General features: G+C 46.6%; 1 protein-coding gene across 2 annotated transcripts in view; it reads right to left on the reverse strand.

Annotated features, from left to right (window-relative positions):
- LOC117965593 (zinc finger SWIM domain-containing protein 4-like) overlaps positions 1-14,919 on the reverse strand; it is a 40,918-nt gene that overhangs the window by 13,515 nt on the left and 12,484 nt on the right. For both annotated transcript variants that reach the window (XM_059008337.1, XM_059008338.1), the window contains one exon: positions 14,095-14,299. In XM_059008337.1, the coding sequence (XP_058864320.1) occupies positions 14,095-14,299 (205 nt within the window). The remainder of the gene's footprint in view (positions 1-14,094; positions 14,300-14,919) is intronic.

The raw sequence follows: 14,919 nt of genomic DNA on the forward strand, positions 1-14,919 counted from the left end.
CTCCTCAATCACTAACCCAGCTCACACTCGCTCCTCAATCAGTAACCCAGCTCACACTCGCTCCTCAATCAGTAACCCAGCTCACACTCACTCCTCAATCAGTAACCCAGCTCACACTCACTCCTCAATCAGTAACCCAGCTCACACTCGCTCCTCAATCACTAACCCAGCTCACACTCGCTCCTCAAGTCCAGTCCAGTTCAAACTAGTTCACCCCCCACCTCTCCCCTCCCCTCACTCATCTGTCGCTTCCCCGGACCCTCCCCCATGTCGTGTGTCTCAGCCTCCCCAGGATTGCCCCCTCCCTCTGTAATAATGCAGGGGGGCGGGGTCCTGTTAATTAAATTCTATTGATAATAGAGATGCGCTCAGGGGACTGAAACCTGGTGTAAATCTGCATCCCAGGATCCCTGGGGGTGGGGGGGGTGCGCACAAAGGGAGGATCTTCCTCCCCACCTCCCCTAATCTCTTCCTCCTTCTCTCACTCACTGCCTCAAATCATTCATCAACTGTGCATGCCCCTAGGGAGGGCAAATTACCCCCCCCCCCCCCCGCTGCATATAGCTCATGCATCTTTAAAGCGAAAATTTGATAAAACCTTTTCATATTTTTTATACGCTATATGTTTTACAGTTGTGTAAATCACTATCTTATTAACTGTGTGTATGTAGCTAGCTAGATAGAGCTAGCTAGATAGATAGATAGATAGATAGATAGATAGATAGATAGATAGATAGATAGATAGAGAGACAGATAGATGCTTTGTGTTGTATTTATCTATCGCATAAGCAATGTTGACTGATTCTATGCCGCAGTGCTGTTGCATTGTTACTGTTTGACCAAAGGTTGAAATTAATCCATCAATAAATCCATTGATCAATCGATAAATGAAAATCTATTATGAACTCAATCAATTCCTACTAAGGTTATCACATGATAGATAGACAGACAGATAAATGCCTCTTTGAGGAAGAGGCTGAGCAATGCTGCCTCTTTGAGGAAGGGGCTGAGCAATGCTGCCTCTTTGAGGAAGGGGCTGAGCAATGCTGCCTCTTTGAGGAAGGGGCTGAGCAATGCTGCCTCTTTGAGGAAGGGGCTGAGCAATGCTGCCTCTTTGAGGAAGGGGCTGAGCAATGCTGCCTCTTTGAGGAAGGGGCTGAGCAATGCTGTCTATTTGAGGAAGAGGCTGAGCAATGCTGCCTCTTTGAGGAAGGGGCTGAGCAATGCTGTCTATTTGAGGAAGAGGCTGAGCAATGCTGCCTCTTTGAGGAAGAGGCTGAGCAATGCTGCCTCTTTGAGGAAGGGGCTGAGCAATGCTGCCTCTTTGAGGAAGGGGCTGAGCAATGCTGCCTCTTTGAGGAAGGGGCTGAGCAATGCTGTCTATTTGAGGAAGAGGCTGAGCAATGCTGCCTCTTTGAGGAAGAGGCTGAGCAATGCTGCCTCTTTGAGGAAGGGGCTGAGCAATGCTGCCTCTTTGAGGAAGGGGCTGAGCAATGCTGCCTCTTTGAGGAAGGGGCTGAGCAATGCTGCCTCTTTGAGGAAGGGGCTGAGCAATGCTGCCTCTTTGAGGAAGGGGCTGAGCAATGCTGCCTCTTTGAGGAAGAGGCTGAGCAATGCTGCCTCTTTGAGGAAGGGGCTGAGCAATGCTGCCTCTTTGAGGAAGGGGCTGAGCAATGCTGTCTATTTGAGGAAGAGGCTGAGCAATGCTGCCTCTTTGAGGAAGAGGCTGAGCAATGCTGCCTCTTTGAGGAAGGGGCTGAGCAATGCTGCCTCTTTGAGGAAGGGGCTGAGCAATGCTGCCTCTTTGAGGAAGGGGCTGAGCAATGCTGCCTCTTTGAGGAAGGGGCTGAGCAATGCTGCCTCTTTGAGGAAGGGGCTGAGCAATGCTGCTTCTTTGAGGAAGGGGCTGAGCAATGCTGCCTCTTTGAGGAAGGGGCTGAGCAATGCTGCCTCTTTGAGGAAGGGGCTGAGCAATGCTGCCTCTTTGAGGAAGGGGCTGAGCAATGCTGCCTCTTTGAGGAAGGGGCTGAGCAATGCTGCCTCTTTGAGGAAGGGGCTGAGCAATGCTGCCTCTTTGAGGAAGAGGCTGAGCAATGCTGCCTCTGAGGAAGGGGCTGAGCAATGCTGTCTATTTGAGGAAGGGGCTGAGCAATGCTGCCTCTGAAGAAGGGGCTGAGCAATGCTGCCTCTTTGAGGAAGGGGCTGAGCAATGCTGCTTCTTTGAGGAAGGGGCTGAGCAATGCTGCTTCTTTGAGGAAGGGGCTGAGCAATGCTGCCTCTTTGAGGAAGGGGCTGAGCAATGCTGCTTCTTTGAGGAAGGGGCTGAGCAATGCTGCCTCTTTGTGCAGGTCTGTGTTGAGACTTGTCCCTGCTTCTCTTTCTCTGTTTCATCGCGTCACTCAGTGAAACCATTTGGAAATATCTGCGTACTCTCCAGTTCAACCTGTTCCCTTGCCCTATGGCAGCCAAAACAAAACAAAACAAAACAAAAACCATTGACTCAACAAATTTAAACAAACCTGTTCATCAGTCACTCGACAACACAAACCAAACACAAACCTTAACAAAACTCCGGGTTTCTACCGGCTTGTCTTTCCACCAAATTAATGCGGTTCGGAGAAATGTCGCCAAACTACCTACACTGTCTCCCATGTCTACAGTCACTATCAGAACCTGAAACCTTCACAATCATCCCCACAATCTGAAACTCATCCCAGTCACTACCACAATCTGAAACCCATCCCCAGTCACTACCACAATCTGAAACTCATCCCCAGTCACTACCACAATCTGAAACCCATCCCCAGTCACTACCACAATCTGAAACTCATCCCCAGTCACTACCACAATCTGAAACTCATCCCCAGTCACATTACCACCGTTTTCGGACTCCTGCATGCAGTGGCACTGGAACAATTTTTAAAGTGGGGGTGCTGAAAGCCATTGTACAAAACTATAACCCCTGTATATGATGGAAGCCTTGCAATGTGGAGCAGCAGTGTGGAGTAGTGGTTAGGGCTCTGGACTCTTGACCAGAGGGTTGTGGGTTCAATCCCAGGTGGGGGACACTGCTGCTGTACCCTTGAGCAAGGTACTTTACCTAGATTGCTCCAGTAAAAACCCAACTGTATAAATGCGTTATTGTATGTAAAAATAATGTGATCTCTTGTAACAATTGTAAGTTGCCCTGGATAAGGGCGTCTGCTAAGAAATAAATAATAATAATTATAATAATAATAATGCCAGGGGTTGCTGCCGCACCCCCAGCACCCCTAGTTCCAGCACTCCCGCCCGCAAGTCTCGTTTATAAAGATGCTTGTTGCGATGAACAATGCAAAGTTGAGTATTTATAAAGCCGAGCTGATTCTGAAGACAGATTGCAGTTCGCTCTCCCATTTTCATTTTTGTATTATTATTATTATTTTTTTTAATGATATTTCAGTTATTTGTCAGATACAACATCCAGTTATAGTATTGATGCTGTGGACAGGACATGAGATGTACTGTGTATTCGATTTATCCAAGTGGTCTTTAAATAAATCAAGAAAGAATGTGTTTTAAAAACAGCACAATAAACTCTTTCAATTAAATCTGGCCCAGGAAGATTTCACAGAATCCCCAAACCTGACAAACCGACAGGATTTCCAAAAAAGTATTATGAATGGGCTCCTTGTTCAACAGTGAACGATCTACCCCACATTATCCTTTAAAAAAATAACGCTAATAACAATACCAATAAAATGCAATCCTGCATGGGTTAGGAAGCAGGTTTTTCTTCATAGCTAAGTATTTCCCAGCTGTGACTGACACTCCCTCCTGAGCTCTCAAGAACTTTATAACCCCTTTACGCTAGACAGAGATAGAGGTCCAGGGGCAGCATCTGTGCAACAACACTGCCTTATTACCCCAAGGGGTACAGGGGTATAGACGCGTGTCCAACAACCCCCCTTCAACATCTATCCCATCCATCGATCACATACTGAGAGAGAAAGAGACAGAGAGTCTTCTGCTCTTAAAATCATTAGTGACCTTCTCCCTTTTCTCCCTTGCTATTTCACCATTGGTTAATTCACGGTTAGGCAGTCATGTCTTCTATTTTCCCCTAATTCACTGTTTTTCAATATTTCATGGTTTAATTGATTTATTTTTGACGTGCAAGTCAGCTGGTGCAATAGGCCATGCATGCCTGTGTGTAACACAGGGATTGTGCTGCTGCAGGGCTCAGTGAGACAACCTGAATGGTGCTTGCAAAGGAAAGGGCCCTTATTCTTTATTAGATAATGAGAGCATTATTTTGATCCGTATTAAGGACACTGGGGCTGGAGTTGGGGGGGAACGACACAACAACTGCCAGATCGGCGAATTTACAGAGCGACTAACTCAGAACTCGTCTCTCTTTCTGTCTAGCTCATCTTTCTTTCCATCTACCCATCTGTTTGTCTCCCTCCCTCTCTCAGCTGTCCATTGTTCACTCATTCACACACATACCCCATCGAGCAAATCAGCCAATAGGACCCCTGCCCTACATATAAAGAACTGTCCCTGTCTGCAAATCAACCAATGAGAGAATCCTGCCCTATATCTTAAGCCCACACATATGTATGCACATATGGCCAAGCAGAGGGGGCTTAGATTAAATAGTGAGGAGGCTAGGGTTGGGGTCGCAAGCCAAAGGAACCCTTTGTGGGGTATGTACAATATAGGCCTTGTCAGGAGGGTACACCCCAAGGGTAAGAGGAGGGGTTAGGAAACAATCTGGGTCACTTCCTTGCAGAACTTGCCTTGGCACTGTGTAGGAGCCTATCACAGTTACAGTGCACACTATATAGAGATGGCATCAATGCACAAACAAGCCATGCTTGTATGTGTATTTCTAAATGCAGGTGCTAATGAGTGTTTAAAAGAATAGCCATGGATGCTAGTCTGGTAGTCAGAAAAGCAGCCTAAACTGAAACGGGGGCATGCTGTTGTAGAGCACTGTTCTTCTGTTCTCTGCATGTTGGGGGGGGAGGGAGCTAGGGGGGTAGGAAAGGGTCTGATGAGTAATCAAAGGAGCTATTTACTTGTTTTAAAAGTTCTTATTGTTGCACCTAACTGCTGGTCCCATCCATTGTGTCACCCTGTGTGTGTCTGTCTATCTGTGTGTGGGTTTGTGCCTGTCTGTCTGTATCTGTGTGTGTCTGTTTATCTGTGTGTGTATGTGTCTGTCTGCCTATCTGTGTGTGTGTGTGTGTGTGTGTGAGTATGTGTGTGCCTGTGTCAGTATGTGTGTGTCTGTGTCAGTGTGTGTGGGTGGGTCTGTGTCAGTGTGTGTAGGGGTGTGTGTGTGCCTGTCAGTGTGTGTCAGTGTGTGCCTGTCAGTATGTGTTTGTGTGTCAGTGTGTGCCTGTCTCAGTGTACGTGTGTGTGTGCCTGTGTCAGTGTGCGTGTCAGTATGTGTCAGTGTGTGTCTCATTTTGTGTGTGTGTGTCAGTGTGTGTCTCATTTTGTGTGTGTGTGTCAGTGTGTGCCTGTGTCAGTATGTGTGTGTGTGTGCGCGCCTGTGTCAGTGTGTGTGTGTGTCAGTATGTGTGTGTGTGCCTGTCAGTGTGTGTGTGTCAGTGTGTGCCTGTCTCAGTGTGTGTGTGTGTGTGTGTGTGTCAGTATGTGGGTGCGTGTGTGTAATTAAGAACATAAGAAAGTTTACAAACGAGAGGCCATTCAGCCCATCTTGCTCGTTTGGTTGTTAGTAGCTTATTGATCCCAGAATCTCATCAAGCAGCTTCTTGAAGGATCCCAGGGTGTCAGCTTCAACAACATTACTGGGGAGTTGGTTCCAGACCCTCACAATTCTTTGTGTAAAAAAGTGCCTCCTATTTTCTGTTCTGAATGCCCCTTTATCTAATCTCCATTTATGACCCCTGGTCCTTTTTTCTTTTTTCAAGTCAAAGAAGTCCCCCGGGTTGACATTGTCTATACCTTTTAGGATTTTGAATGTTTGAATCGGATCGCCGCGTAGTCTTCTTTGTTCAAGACTGAATAGATTCAATTCTTTTAGCCTGTCTGCATACGACATGCCTTTTAAACCTGGGATAATTCTGGTTGCTCTTCTTTGCACTCTTTCTAGAGCAGCAATAACGAGGTGACCAGAACTGAACATAATATTCTAGGTGAGGTCTTACTAATGCATTGTAAAGTTTTAACATTACTTCCCTTGATTTAAATTCAACACTTCTCACAATATATCCGAGCATCTTGTTGGCCTTTTTTATAGCTTCCCCACATTGTCTAGATGAAAACATTTCTGAGTCAGCATAAACTCCTAGGTCTTTTTCATAGATTCCTTCTTAAATTTCATTTCTTCAATTGAGGGATAGCTTCACGATGCACTACTGCTGTTCTCCAGCTCATTGCACGAATGCCCCCCCGCATTGCGGCCCGTTTTATAGACGCTGTAGCATAAAGCCCACATGCGTTACCATTGACCTGCAATACAGCTATTCAGGCTCTTGACTTGGGATGACTGAGTCAGTGGCTACAACTGCTAAACTACTGCCTTGTTTCCATTGCCTGCTGCCCACGGCTAGCCCCTGCAATCAAAAGAGCCATTCAGGACTTTTTCAAAACCCGGTCAACCTCGGAAATTCTTGACATGCGTTAAAAGGTCACTGAGGGATTGTGGGATCCTACTGTGTTTTGTTTTAAGAAACAAATAATTAACTATAGGCTGATTACAAATATAAAGGAATCTGGTTAAGAAGGAGAGCACAGCCAAACACATAGCTAGGTTCTGCCGTTGTGTTTATCATGAATCAAAAAATAAATAAAAAAATGCAATACCACTTCAGACTTTTGTCTTGTGTGCTGAAGCAGGATGAACATTGTTCAGTTTAACAAAGAAGAAAAAAACAATGAAGAAAATGTGATATGGGTGCTTTACCCATATGAAAAAAAAAGTTAGCCACAATGGTAGCGATTTCCCTGTGGGTTTCTTCTCGAATCGCACCTCCTGGCTACATGATGACACACTTCCTTTGAAGCCAGTTTGGCTCAATTGAGCATGAGATACACAACCTGCCCAGAGAGCCATGCTCAGACGCTCGGGCGAGCCGTGGAAACAGCCTGTTTTGTTGCCGTGGGCAGCCGTACATGGGAGCGCAGGCAGTTAAAATGGGCAGAAGTGTGTGTGGCTTGTGTAGAATGGTATACTTGTGACTGGAGTTTGTGCAAATGCAAATGTGTTCGTTTGTGCATGTCATTTTTCTAGGACTTTAGATTTGTATGTTTTTGCATTTGTTTTTGACATCTCTGTGTTTTGTATTTCCCGGTACAGGACTCAGTATGCTGTGCTTTTACTATGGGAAACATTTACAAGTATTCGTTTACCATGGTTTATTTTTTTTAATCAGCTTTACTATACCTCTCTGCTTTACAATGCTTCCCTATGCTTTACTAGACCTCTCTGCTTTACAATGCTTCCCTATGCTTTACTAGACCTCTCTGCTTTACAATGCTTCCCTATGCTTTACTAGACCTCTCTGCTTTACAATGCTTCCCTATGCTTTACTAGACCTCTCTGTGCTTTACAGTGCTTCCCTATACCTCTCTGTGCTTTACAATCTTCCCTATGCTTTACCATACCTCTCTGTGCTTTAAAATGCTTCCCTATGCTTTACAATGCTTCCCTATGCTTTACCACACCTCTCTGTGCTTTACAATGCTTCCCTATGCTTTACCATACCTCTCTGTGCTTTACAATGCTTCCCTATGCTTTACCATACCTCTCTGTGCTTTAAAATGCTCCTATGCTTTACAATGCTTCCCTATGCTTTACCACACCTCTCTGTGCTTTACAATGCTTCCCTATGCTTTACCACAACTCTCTGTGCTTTACAATGCTTTTATAAGGGATGTTTCTAATACAAAAACAACAACATCCAATAAAAGAAAAAAGGAAAGTAGTTACTTTGCATCTGCACATGCATTCTCTTTCCGGGGGAAGCTAATTCACTGTGCTGTTTGGCATCATTTAATTCACTGTGCTGTTTGGCATCATTTGTTATTCAAAGCGTGAATAAAGAGAAGAGACAGGCCTGTGCGCCCCGAGCCCAAACTAAAGCCTGGGATACAAGTAACAGCTTCCCCCAGGCACATAGAGGGTGTGGGGGAGGGGTGGGCTGGGGCGCCATTTAAAAGCTTGGGAGTAGGGGTCTTCTATCTTAGGATCTGAAAAGTTTTTTTTTTTTTTCTTTCTTAATGAAATTCTCAATAGATTGAATTGCAGTACATGGATTTCTTATTCAAGTCTTTTAATTGACGCTTTTACTGCACAACTGATAAGATACAGCAGTGGATGTTTTCATTAGTTAAGGAAAGTAGTGACATTACTGCAGACCCATATGCAAAAACACAAGGGCTGGAATTTGACTAATTTAGAAACGTGCAGACAAGTCTTCAAAACACTCTGACACACACACACACACGCACACACACAGACACACACTGACACACACATACACACGCACACACACACACACACAGACACACACATACACATGCGCACACACACACTGACATACAGACACACACACACACACACACAGACACACACTGACACACACATACACACGCACACACACAGACACACACACACACACACACACACACATTTGCATTACTATATTTCTGGGGGACTTCTAAATGACTCTCACTATTTTTATTTACTATTTCTAACTCCAGTCAGACAAAACCCCACACAGGGTGACAACAAACCAAATATTTTGGCTTTTTTTTAAAATGCACATTTAAGTTCTTAAAAAGGTGTTTTACATAGTGGGGATATCCCCACAACGTTGTTTTTTCAGGAGTTACTATCTTTGTGGGGACATTCTCAAATTTTGTCACCACAGTGATAGTAATACATGCCCACACACACACACACACACACACACTCTCTCTCTGACATGTTACAACAGCATTTCAAAAACCCATCCGGAAAACTGTCAAATACACTCTGTCCAAAACCACACTGAGAAAGGCTTACTTAGTTTCTTTTAGTATTTCTAGATTTTAAAATAATAGTACATCCACCCCCCCCCCCCCCCACACACACACATTTGTGCTGGGAAAAATTAATTAATAAATAAATACATACATAAATACCACCTTGTTTAAAATTGTCAATGAAACAATATATGGCCATTAACTGGAGATTTGCTAATGACTTCATAGTGAAGATGGGAAATGATCCTAGTTCTCCTGGCTCTTCTTAAAAATGAAGGAAAGGGTTGGGGGTTCAAGCATGTGTAAACAAGCCCACACAGTGTTGTCAGGCGAGACCCCTGGCTAAGGGGAGAGACTGCCCCCGCTCTCATGGATTCAGAGATAACTAGGCTTCGTTCAACAATGGGGAGATGATCTGAACACAATGCTGGTAAACAGCAGCTTTATCAGGAGGGCAGCAGCAGGGCCAGCAGGCAAACAAGGGGTTAATGCCGGCAGGAAGCGTGTGTGCAAAGTTTAGATCTCTACCCACCGCGACTCACAGCTGTACCATTGAAAAAAAAATCATTTTTTAGCTTTTGTGTATCTGAATCACAAATGAGAAACGTGTTAATAGTAACATCAATTTAATTTACTGTTGTTTTTTTTTTTTCTCACAAACAACTAAATTGGCTTTTAAATTGGCCAAGTCTTAATTTTTGATTAACAAGCAGAACGTACCAATGAGATCGAAACATGTTAATAAGCAACTAATCTTTATTGGTAGAATAAAAAATAAAGTATTTGATTCTGGACACACTTTGTTACAATTGTTCTACATGACTGTATTTACATGAATAAAGAGGAGTTGCTTCTGCTTTGAAATGAAAAAGACTTACGATTTAAAAGCCCTTTTAGTTTCATAGAAAAACCCTGTAAATTAAACCAATGTTACTATTAACACGTTTCTCAGTTGTGATTGAGATACAGGAAAGACTTAACAGGTATCAATTGATTTTTTAAAGGAGAGCAGAGTAGAAAAGTTGACGGAAAACACTGAAAACCAGAAGCCCTGATTATAGGTCCTGTCCTCATTGGAACTTGTTGGCATGTGATACACTTAGAATTTTGCTGAGAGCGTAGATATCCACTAATGTCAATGACAAAGCATTTGAAACTGTCAGCTTGATTAGAGGTAATCATCAAACACTCAGAAAAAAACATTCTGAGAAATCTCTCAGAAACTGTAAAATGGACATCAGACAGTTTGTCAGGCAGGCTAAGAAGTTTGATGATCAAAGCATTTTTTAAAACGTCTCACCTCACCCCATGTTGAATTTGCTTAATCCTCACCATCAAACAAGTTCCCATGAACAAGATCAGGTGGGTAGATTCCTCCCTGGCACTGGGAGCAGACACCCTGCCCTGCCTCCCAGTACCAGCAGATTCCTCCCTGGCACTGGGAGCAGATACCCTGCCCTGCCTCCCTGTACCAGCTGATTCCTCCCTGACACTGGGAGCAGATACCCTGCCCTGCCTCCCAGTACCAGCAGATTCCTCCCTGGCACTGGGAGCAGATACCCTGCCCTGCCTCCCTGTACCAGCAGATTCCTCCCTGGCACTGGGAGCAGATACCCTGCCCTGCCTCCCTGTCATCCTGTCCCAGCTGTTTGCAAACCTTGATTTATTCATTTTCCTGGAGAATGGCTGATTCAGGGAGCTGGTGTGGAAGCGATGGAGCTCGGAGGGGAGAGTCTGTGGCAAGGACGTGCAGGAGGTGTTTTCAAGCTGACTTCACAAGGCAAGGGCATCCTGGCCCATGGGAACAGCAAGTAGAACGAGAAAACCAGGTCCTGTGTGTGAGTGAGTGTGTGGTTGGAGTGTGAGGTGTGTAAATAGTAACACAGAGAACCGACATACTGAACAGGCTCGCTGACAACCAGGTGAAGAGGGAGACGGAGAGACGAAGAGAAACTGCATTCCTTCAGGAGACTTGTTTAACTGGCCCTGCAACCTTCACTCCATCAGAGTGCAGAGAGAGAGAGAGAGAGAGAGAGGGTGGAGACTAAAAATAAATGAGGGGTGAAAACCAGGAGCCCCAGCTTCATGACACACAGTGAGGCAGTGATGGTGGAGGGGGGCCATGCTAAGTTCAACAGTAAATCCAAGGGCAAAAATCCCAACCCATCTCCCAGCAGTGCACTGGGACAGCACGGTGAGTCTCTTGGGTGTGATTCTATGTAAAAAAGGCAGGAAAGGAATGTCTTGCATGAATAATTAAACAGCCTCACTGAGACCTACTGTAGAGACCGCTGCCCGGGGTCTAGGAGGCTGCACTTTGGTTTTTAGAGTCTTTATACTGTGTTGTTTGCAGCCCACTGAAGGTCTATCAAGCACACCGCAATGCCAGGACAAGACAGACACAAGGGGTAAACTCTGCCTTACAATCACAAGACAGATACGAGGGGTAAACTCTGTCTTACAATCACAAGACAGACACGAGGGGTAAACTCTGCCTTACAATCACAAGACAGATACGAGGGGTAAACTCTGCCTTACAATCACAAGACAGACACGAGGGGTAAACTCTGCCTTACAATCACAAGACAGACACGAGGGGCAAACTCTGCCTTACAATCACAAGACAGACACGAGGGGTAAACTCTGCCTTACAATCACAAGACAGACACGAGGGGCAAACTCTGCCTTACAATCACAAGACAGACACGAGGGGCAAACTCTGCCTTACAATCACAAGACAGACACGAGGGGTAAACTCTGCCTTACAATCACAAGACAGACACGAGGGGTAAACTCTGCCTTACAATCACAAGACAGATACGAGGAGCAAACTCTGCCTTACAATCACAAGACAGATACAAGGGGTAAACTCTGCCTTACAATCACAAGACAGATACGAGGAGCAAACTCTGCCTTACAATCACAAGACAGACACGAGGGGTAAACTCTGCCTTACAATCACAAGACAAACACGAGGGGTAAACTCTGCCTTACAATCACAAGACAGACACGAGGGGTAAACTCTGCCTTACAATCACAAGACAAACACGAGGGGTAAACTCTGCCTTACAATCACAAGACAGACACGAGGGGTAAACTCTGCCTTACAATCACAAGACAGACACGAGGGGTAAACTCTGCCTTACAATCACAAGACAGACACGAGGGGTAAACTCTGCCTTACAATCACAAGACAGATACGAGGGGTAAACTTAAGGTAGAGTAAAAAATTATACACACACTCTGTTTACAGCTACAGATGAGGACTAGAGGGGAGGGAGGAGGAGGAGGTGAGGACTAGAGGGAAGGGAGGAGGAGGAGGTGAAGACTAGAGGGGAGGGAGGAGGAGGAGGTGGTGAAGACTAGAGGGGAGGGAGGAGGAGGTGAAGACTAGAGGGGAGGGAGGCGGAGGAGGTGGTGAAGACTAGAGGGGAGGGAGGAGGAGGAGGTGAAGACTAGAGGGGAGGGAGGAGGAGGAGGTGGTGAAGACTAGAGGGGAGGGAGGCGGAGGAGGTGGTGAAGACTAGAGGGGAGGGAGGAGGAGGAGGAGGTGAAGACTAGAGGGGAAGGAGGAGGAGGAGGTGGTGAAGACTAGAGGGGAGGGAGGAGATAGTGGTGAAGACTAGAGGGGAGGGAGGAGGAGGAGGTGGTGAAGACTAGAGGGGAGGGAGGAGGAGGAGGAGGTGGTGAAGACTAGAGGGGAGGGAGGAGGAGGAGGTGGTGAAGACTAGAGGGGAGGGAGGAGGAGGAGGAGGTGGTGAAGACTAGAGGGGAGGGAGGAGGAGGTGAAGACTAGAGGGGAGGGAGGAGGAGGTGAAGACTAGAGGGGAGGGAGGGGGAGGAGGTGGTGAAGACTAGAGGGGAGGGAGGCAGAGGTGAAGACTAGAGGGGAGGGAGGAGGAGGTGGTGAAGACTAGAGGGGAGGAGGAGGAAGGAGGGACAGGTGAAGACTAGAGGGGAGGAGGAGGGAGGGAGGAAGAGGAAAGTGGGGGTAGGTGAAGGCTAGAGGGGAGGAGGGAGCAGGTGAAGAGTGGAGGGGAGGGAGGAGAGGGGAGGAGGGAGCAGGTGAAGGCTAGAGGAGAGGAGGAGGAGGGAGGGAGGGAGGGAGAGAGGAGAGGAGGAGGAGGGAGGGAGGGAGGGAGAGAGGAGGAGGAGGGAGGGAGGGAGAGAGGAGGAGGGAGAGAGGAGGAGGAGGAGGGAGGGAGGGAGAGAGGAGGAGGAGGAGGAGGAGGGAGGGAGGGTGGGAGGAGGAGGAGGGAGGGTGGGAGGAGGAGGAGGAGGAGGAGGTGGAAGGTGGAGCAGGTGAAGACTAGAGGGGAGGAGGAAGCAGGTGAAGACTGGAGGGGAGGGAGGAGGAGAGGGGGGAGGAGGGAGCAGGTGAAGGCTAGTGGGGAGGAGGAGGAGGAGGTGAAGGCACAGAAGACTTGAGCAGGGCGATGTCAGCTAACCCAGAGTCTTGTCACACAATGTTGTGTATCAAGGTTTAATGTAATACAAAGGCCAAATGCTGTCCTGTAAACATTACAATCTGTCAGATAATTACCCATATTTCATCTACATGAGGCACCTATGCAGATTTAAAAAACAGAGCGTGTCATTTGTTTAAAAATGCAAAAGTCTAACCAAAAAATCCCATTTTGATCAATTTTGTGTTTTAAGGTCAAACTTATAAGAAACTATTTCAAGCAGACGAACGGTTATTGAGCCAAACTTAGAGCCAAATTCACAAAGCACTCGGGTGTGCCGAGACTCCGACTCGGAACTTCCTTTAAGAAGCATTTATCAGCAGGTATTAAATAAATACAGTCAATAATGTGTTGGTTTCAAAACAAGAAAAGCTGTCCTTCCCTCACCTTTACAACAGAGTACCAATCAACTCAATTAACTTCCACACTGTGTGTTTTAAAAGGCTATGGAAAATGAATAGTCAGTAAAAATGTCAGCCACATCTGAGCTTGTTACCTACTCAAGCTTGTAGTAAATCCTGGACTAGGTGATGACTATGCAGTAGGAGTCTTATTCCCATCCCTGTACTGAACAGATTGAGTGAGACAGTGTTGGTTTCTTTATTTGTGAAAAGTACAAATGACTGGAGGGGTGCACCTCACTCACCCACTTGCAGCACCCTGCTGACGGCTCCGGGGGTCTCCAGCAGCTTGCCCCCCTTTTGGAAGGGGATGCCCCCCTCCCTGTCCACCTCGGGGCCCTGGCAGCTCAGCGAAGAGTACATGCAGATCTCACGCTCGCTGCGCGGGAACGACCAGAACACAATGCGCTTCTGAACCGGCTCAGGAATCCGAGAGAAACGCTCCTCCACCTGGGAGAGAGAGAGAGAGAGAGAGAGAGGAGAGAGAGAGAGAGAGAGAGAGAGAGAGAGGGGGCAGAGAGAGAGGGAGAGAGAGGGGGCAGAGAGAGAGAGAGAGAGAGAGAGAGAGAGAGAGAGAGAGAGAGAGGGGGGGGGGGGGGGGGCAGAGAGAGAGGGAGGGAGAGAGAGAGAGAGGAGGGCAGAGAGAGAGAGAGGGAGAAAGAGGGGGCAGAGAGAGAGGGAGGGAGAGAGAGAGAGAGGGGGCAGAGAGAGGGGGCAGAGAGAGAGGGAGCAGAGAGAGAGGGGGCAGAGAGAGGGAGAAAGAGGGGGCAGAGAGAGAGGGAGGGAGAGAGAGGAGGGCAGAGAGAGAGAGAGAGAGAGAGAGGATGGCAGAGAGAGGGTTCAGAAACAGCGCATAGCTCTCTATCCAAGGAGAAACAGGATCCAACAGGATACTCATCAACCACTAGGAATACTTCATGAAGAAGATTAACTGAAAACTCACTGTTTGTATATATGAAAACATTTTTTCTGTATGTACACAAAGGTTTCAATGATTGAAGAGCATTGCATTAGGAGAATGGGTTATGTCACATTAGTAATGTCTTTAGAATATGTTGCATGCTGAAATA

This window comes from Acipenser ruthenus, chromosome 36 (genome assembly GCF_902713425.1).
Source record: "Acipenser ruthenus chromosome 36, fAciRut3.2 maternal haplotype, whole genome shotgun sequence".
Taxonomy (NCBI): Eukaryota; Metazoa; Chordata; class Actinopteri; order Acipenseriformes; family Acipenseridae; genus Acipenser; species Acipenser ruthenus.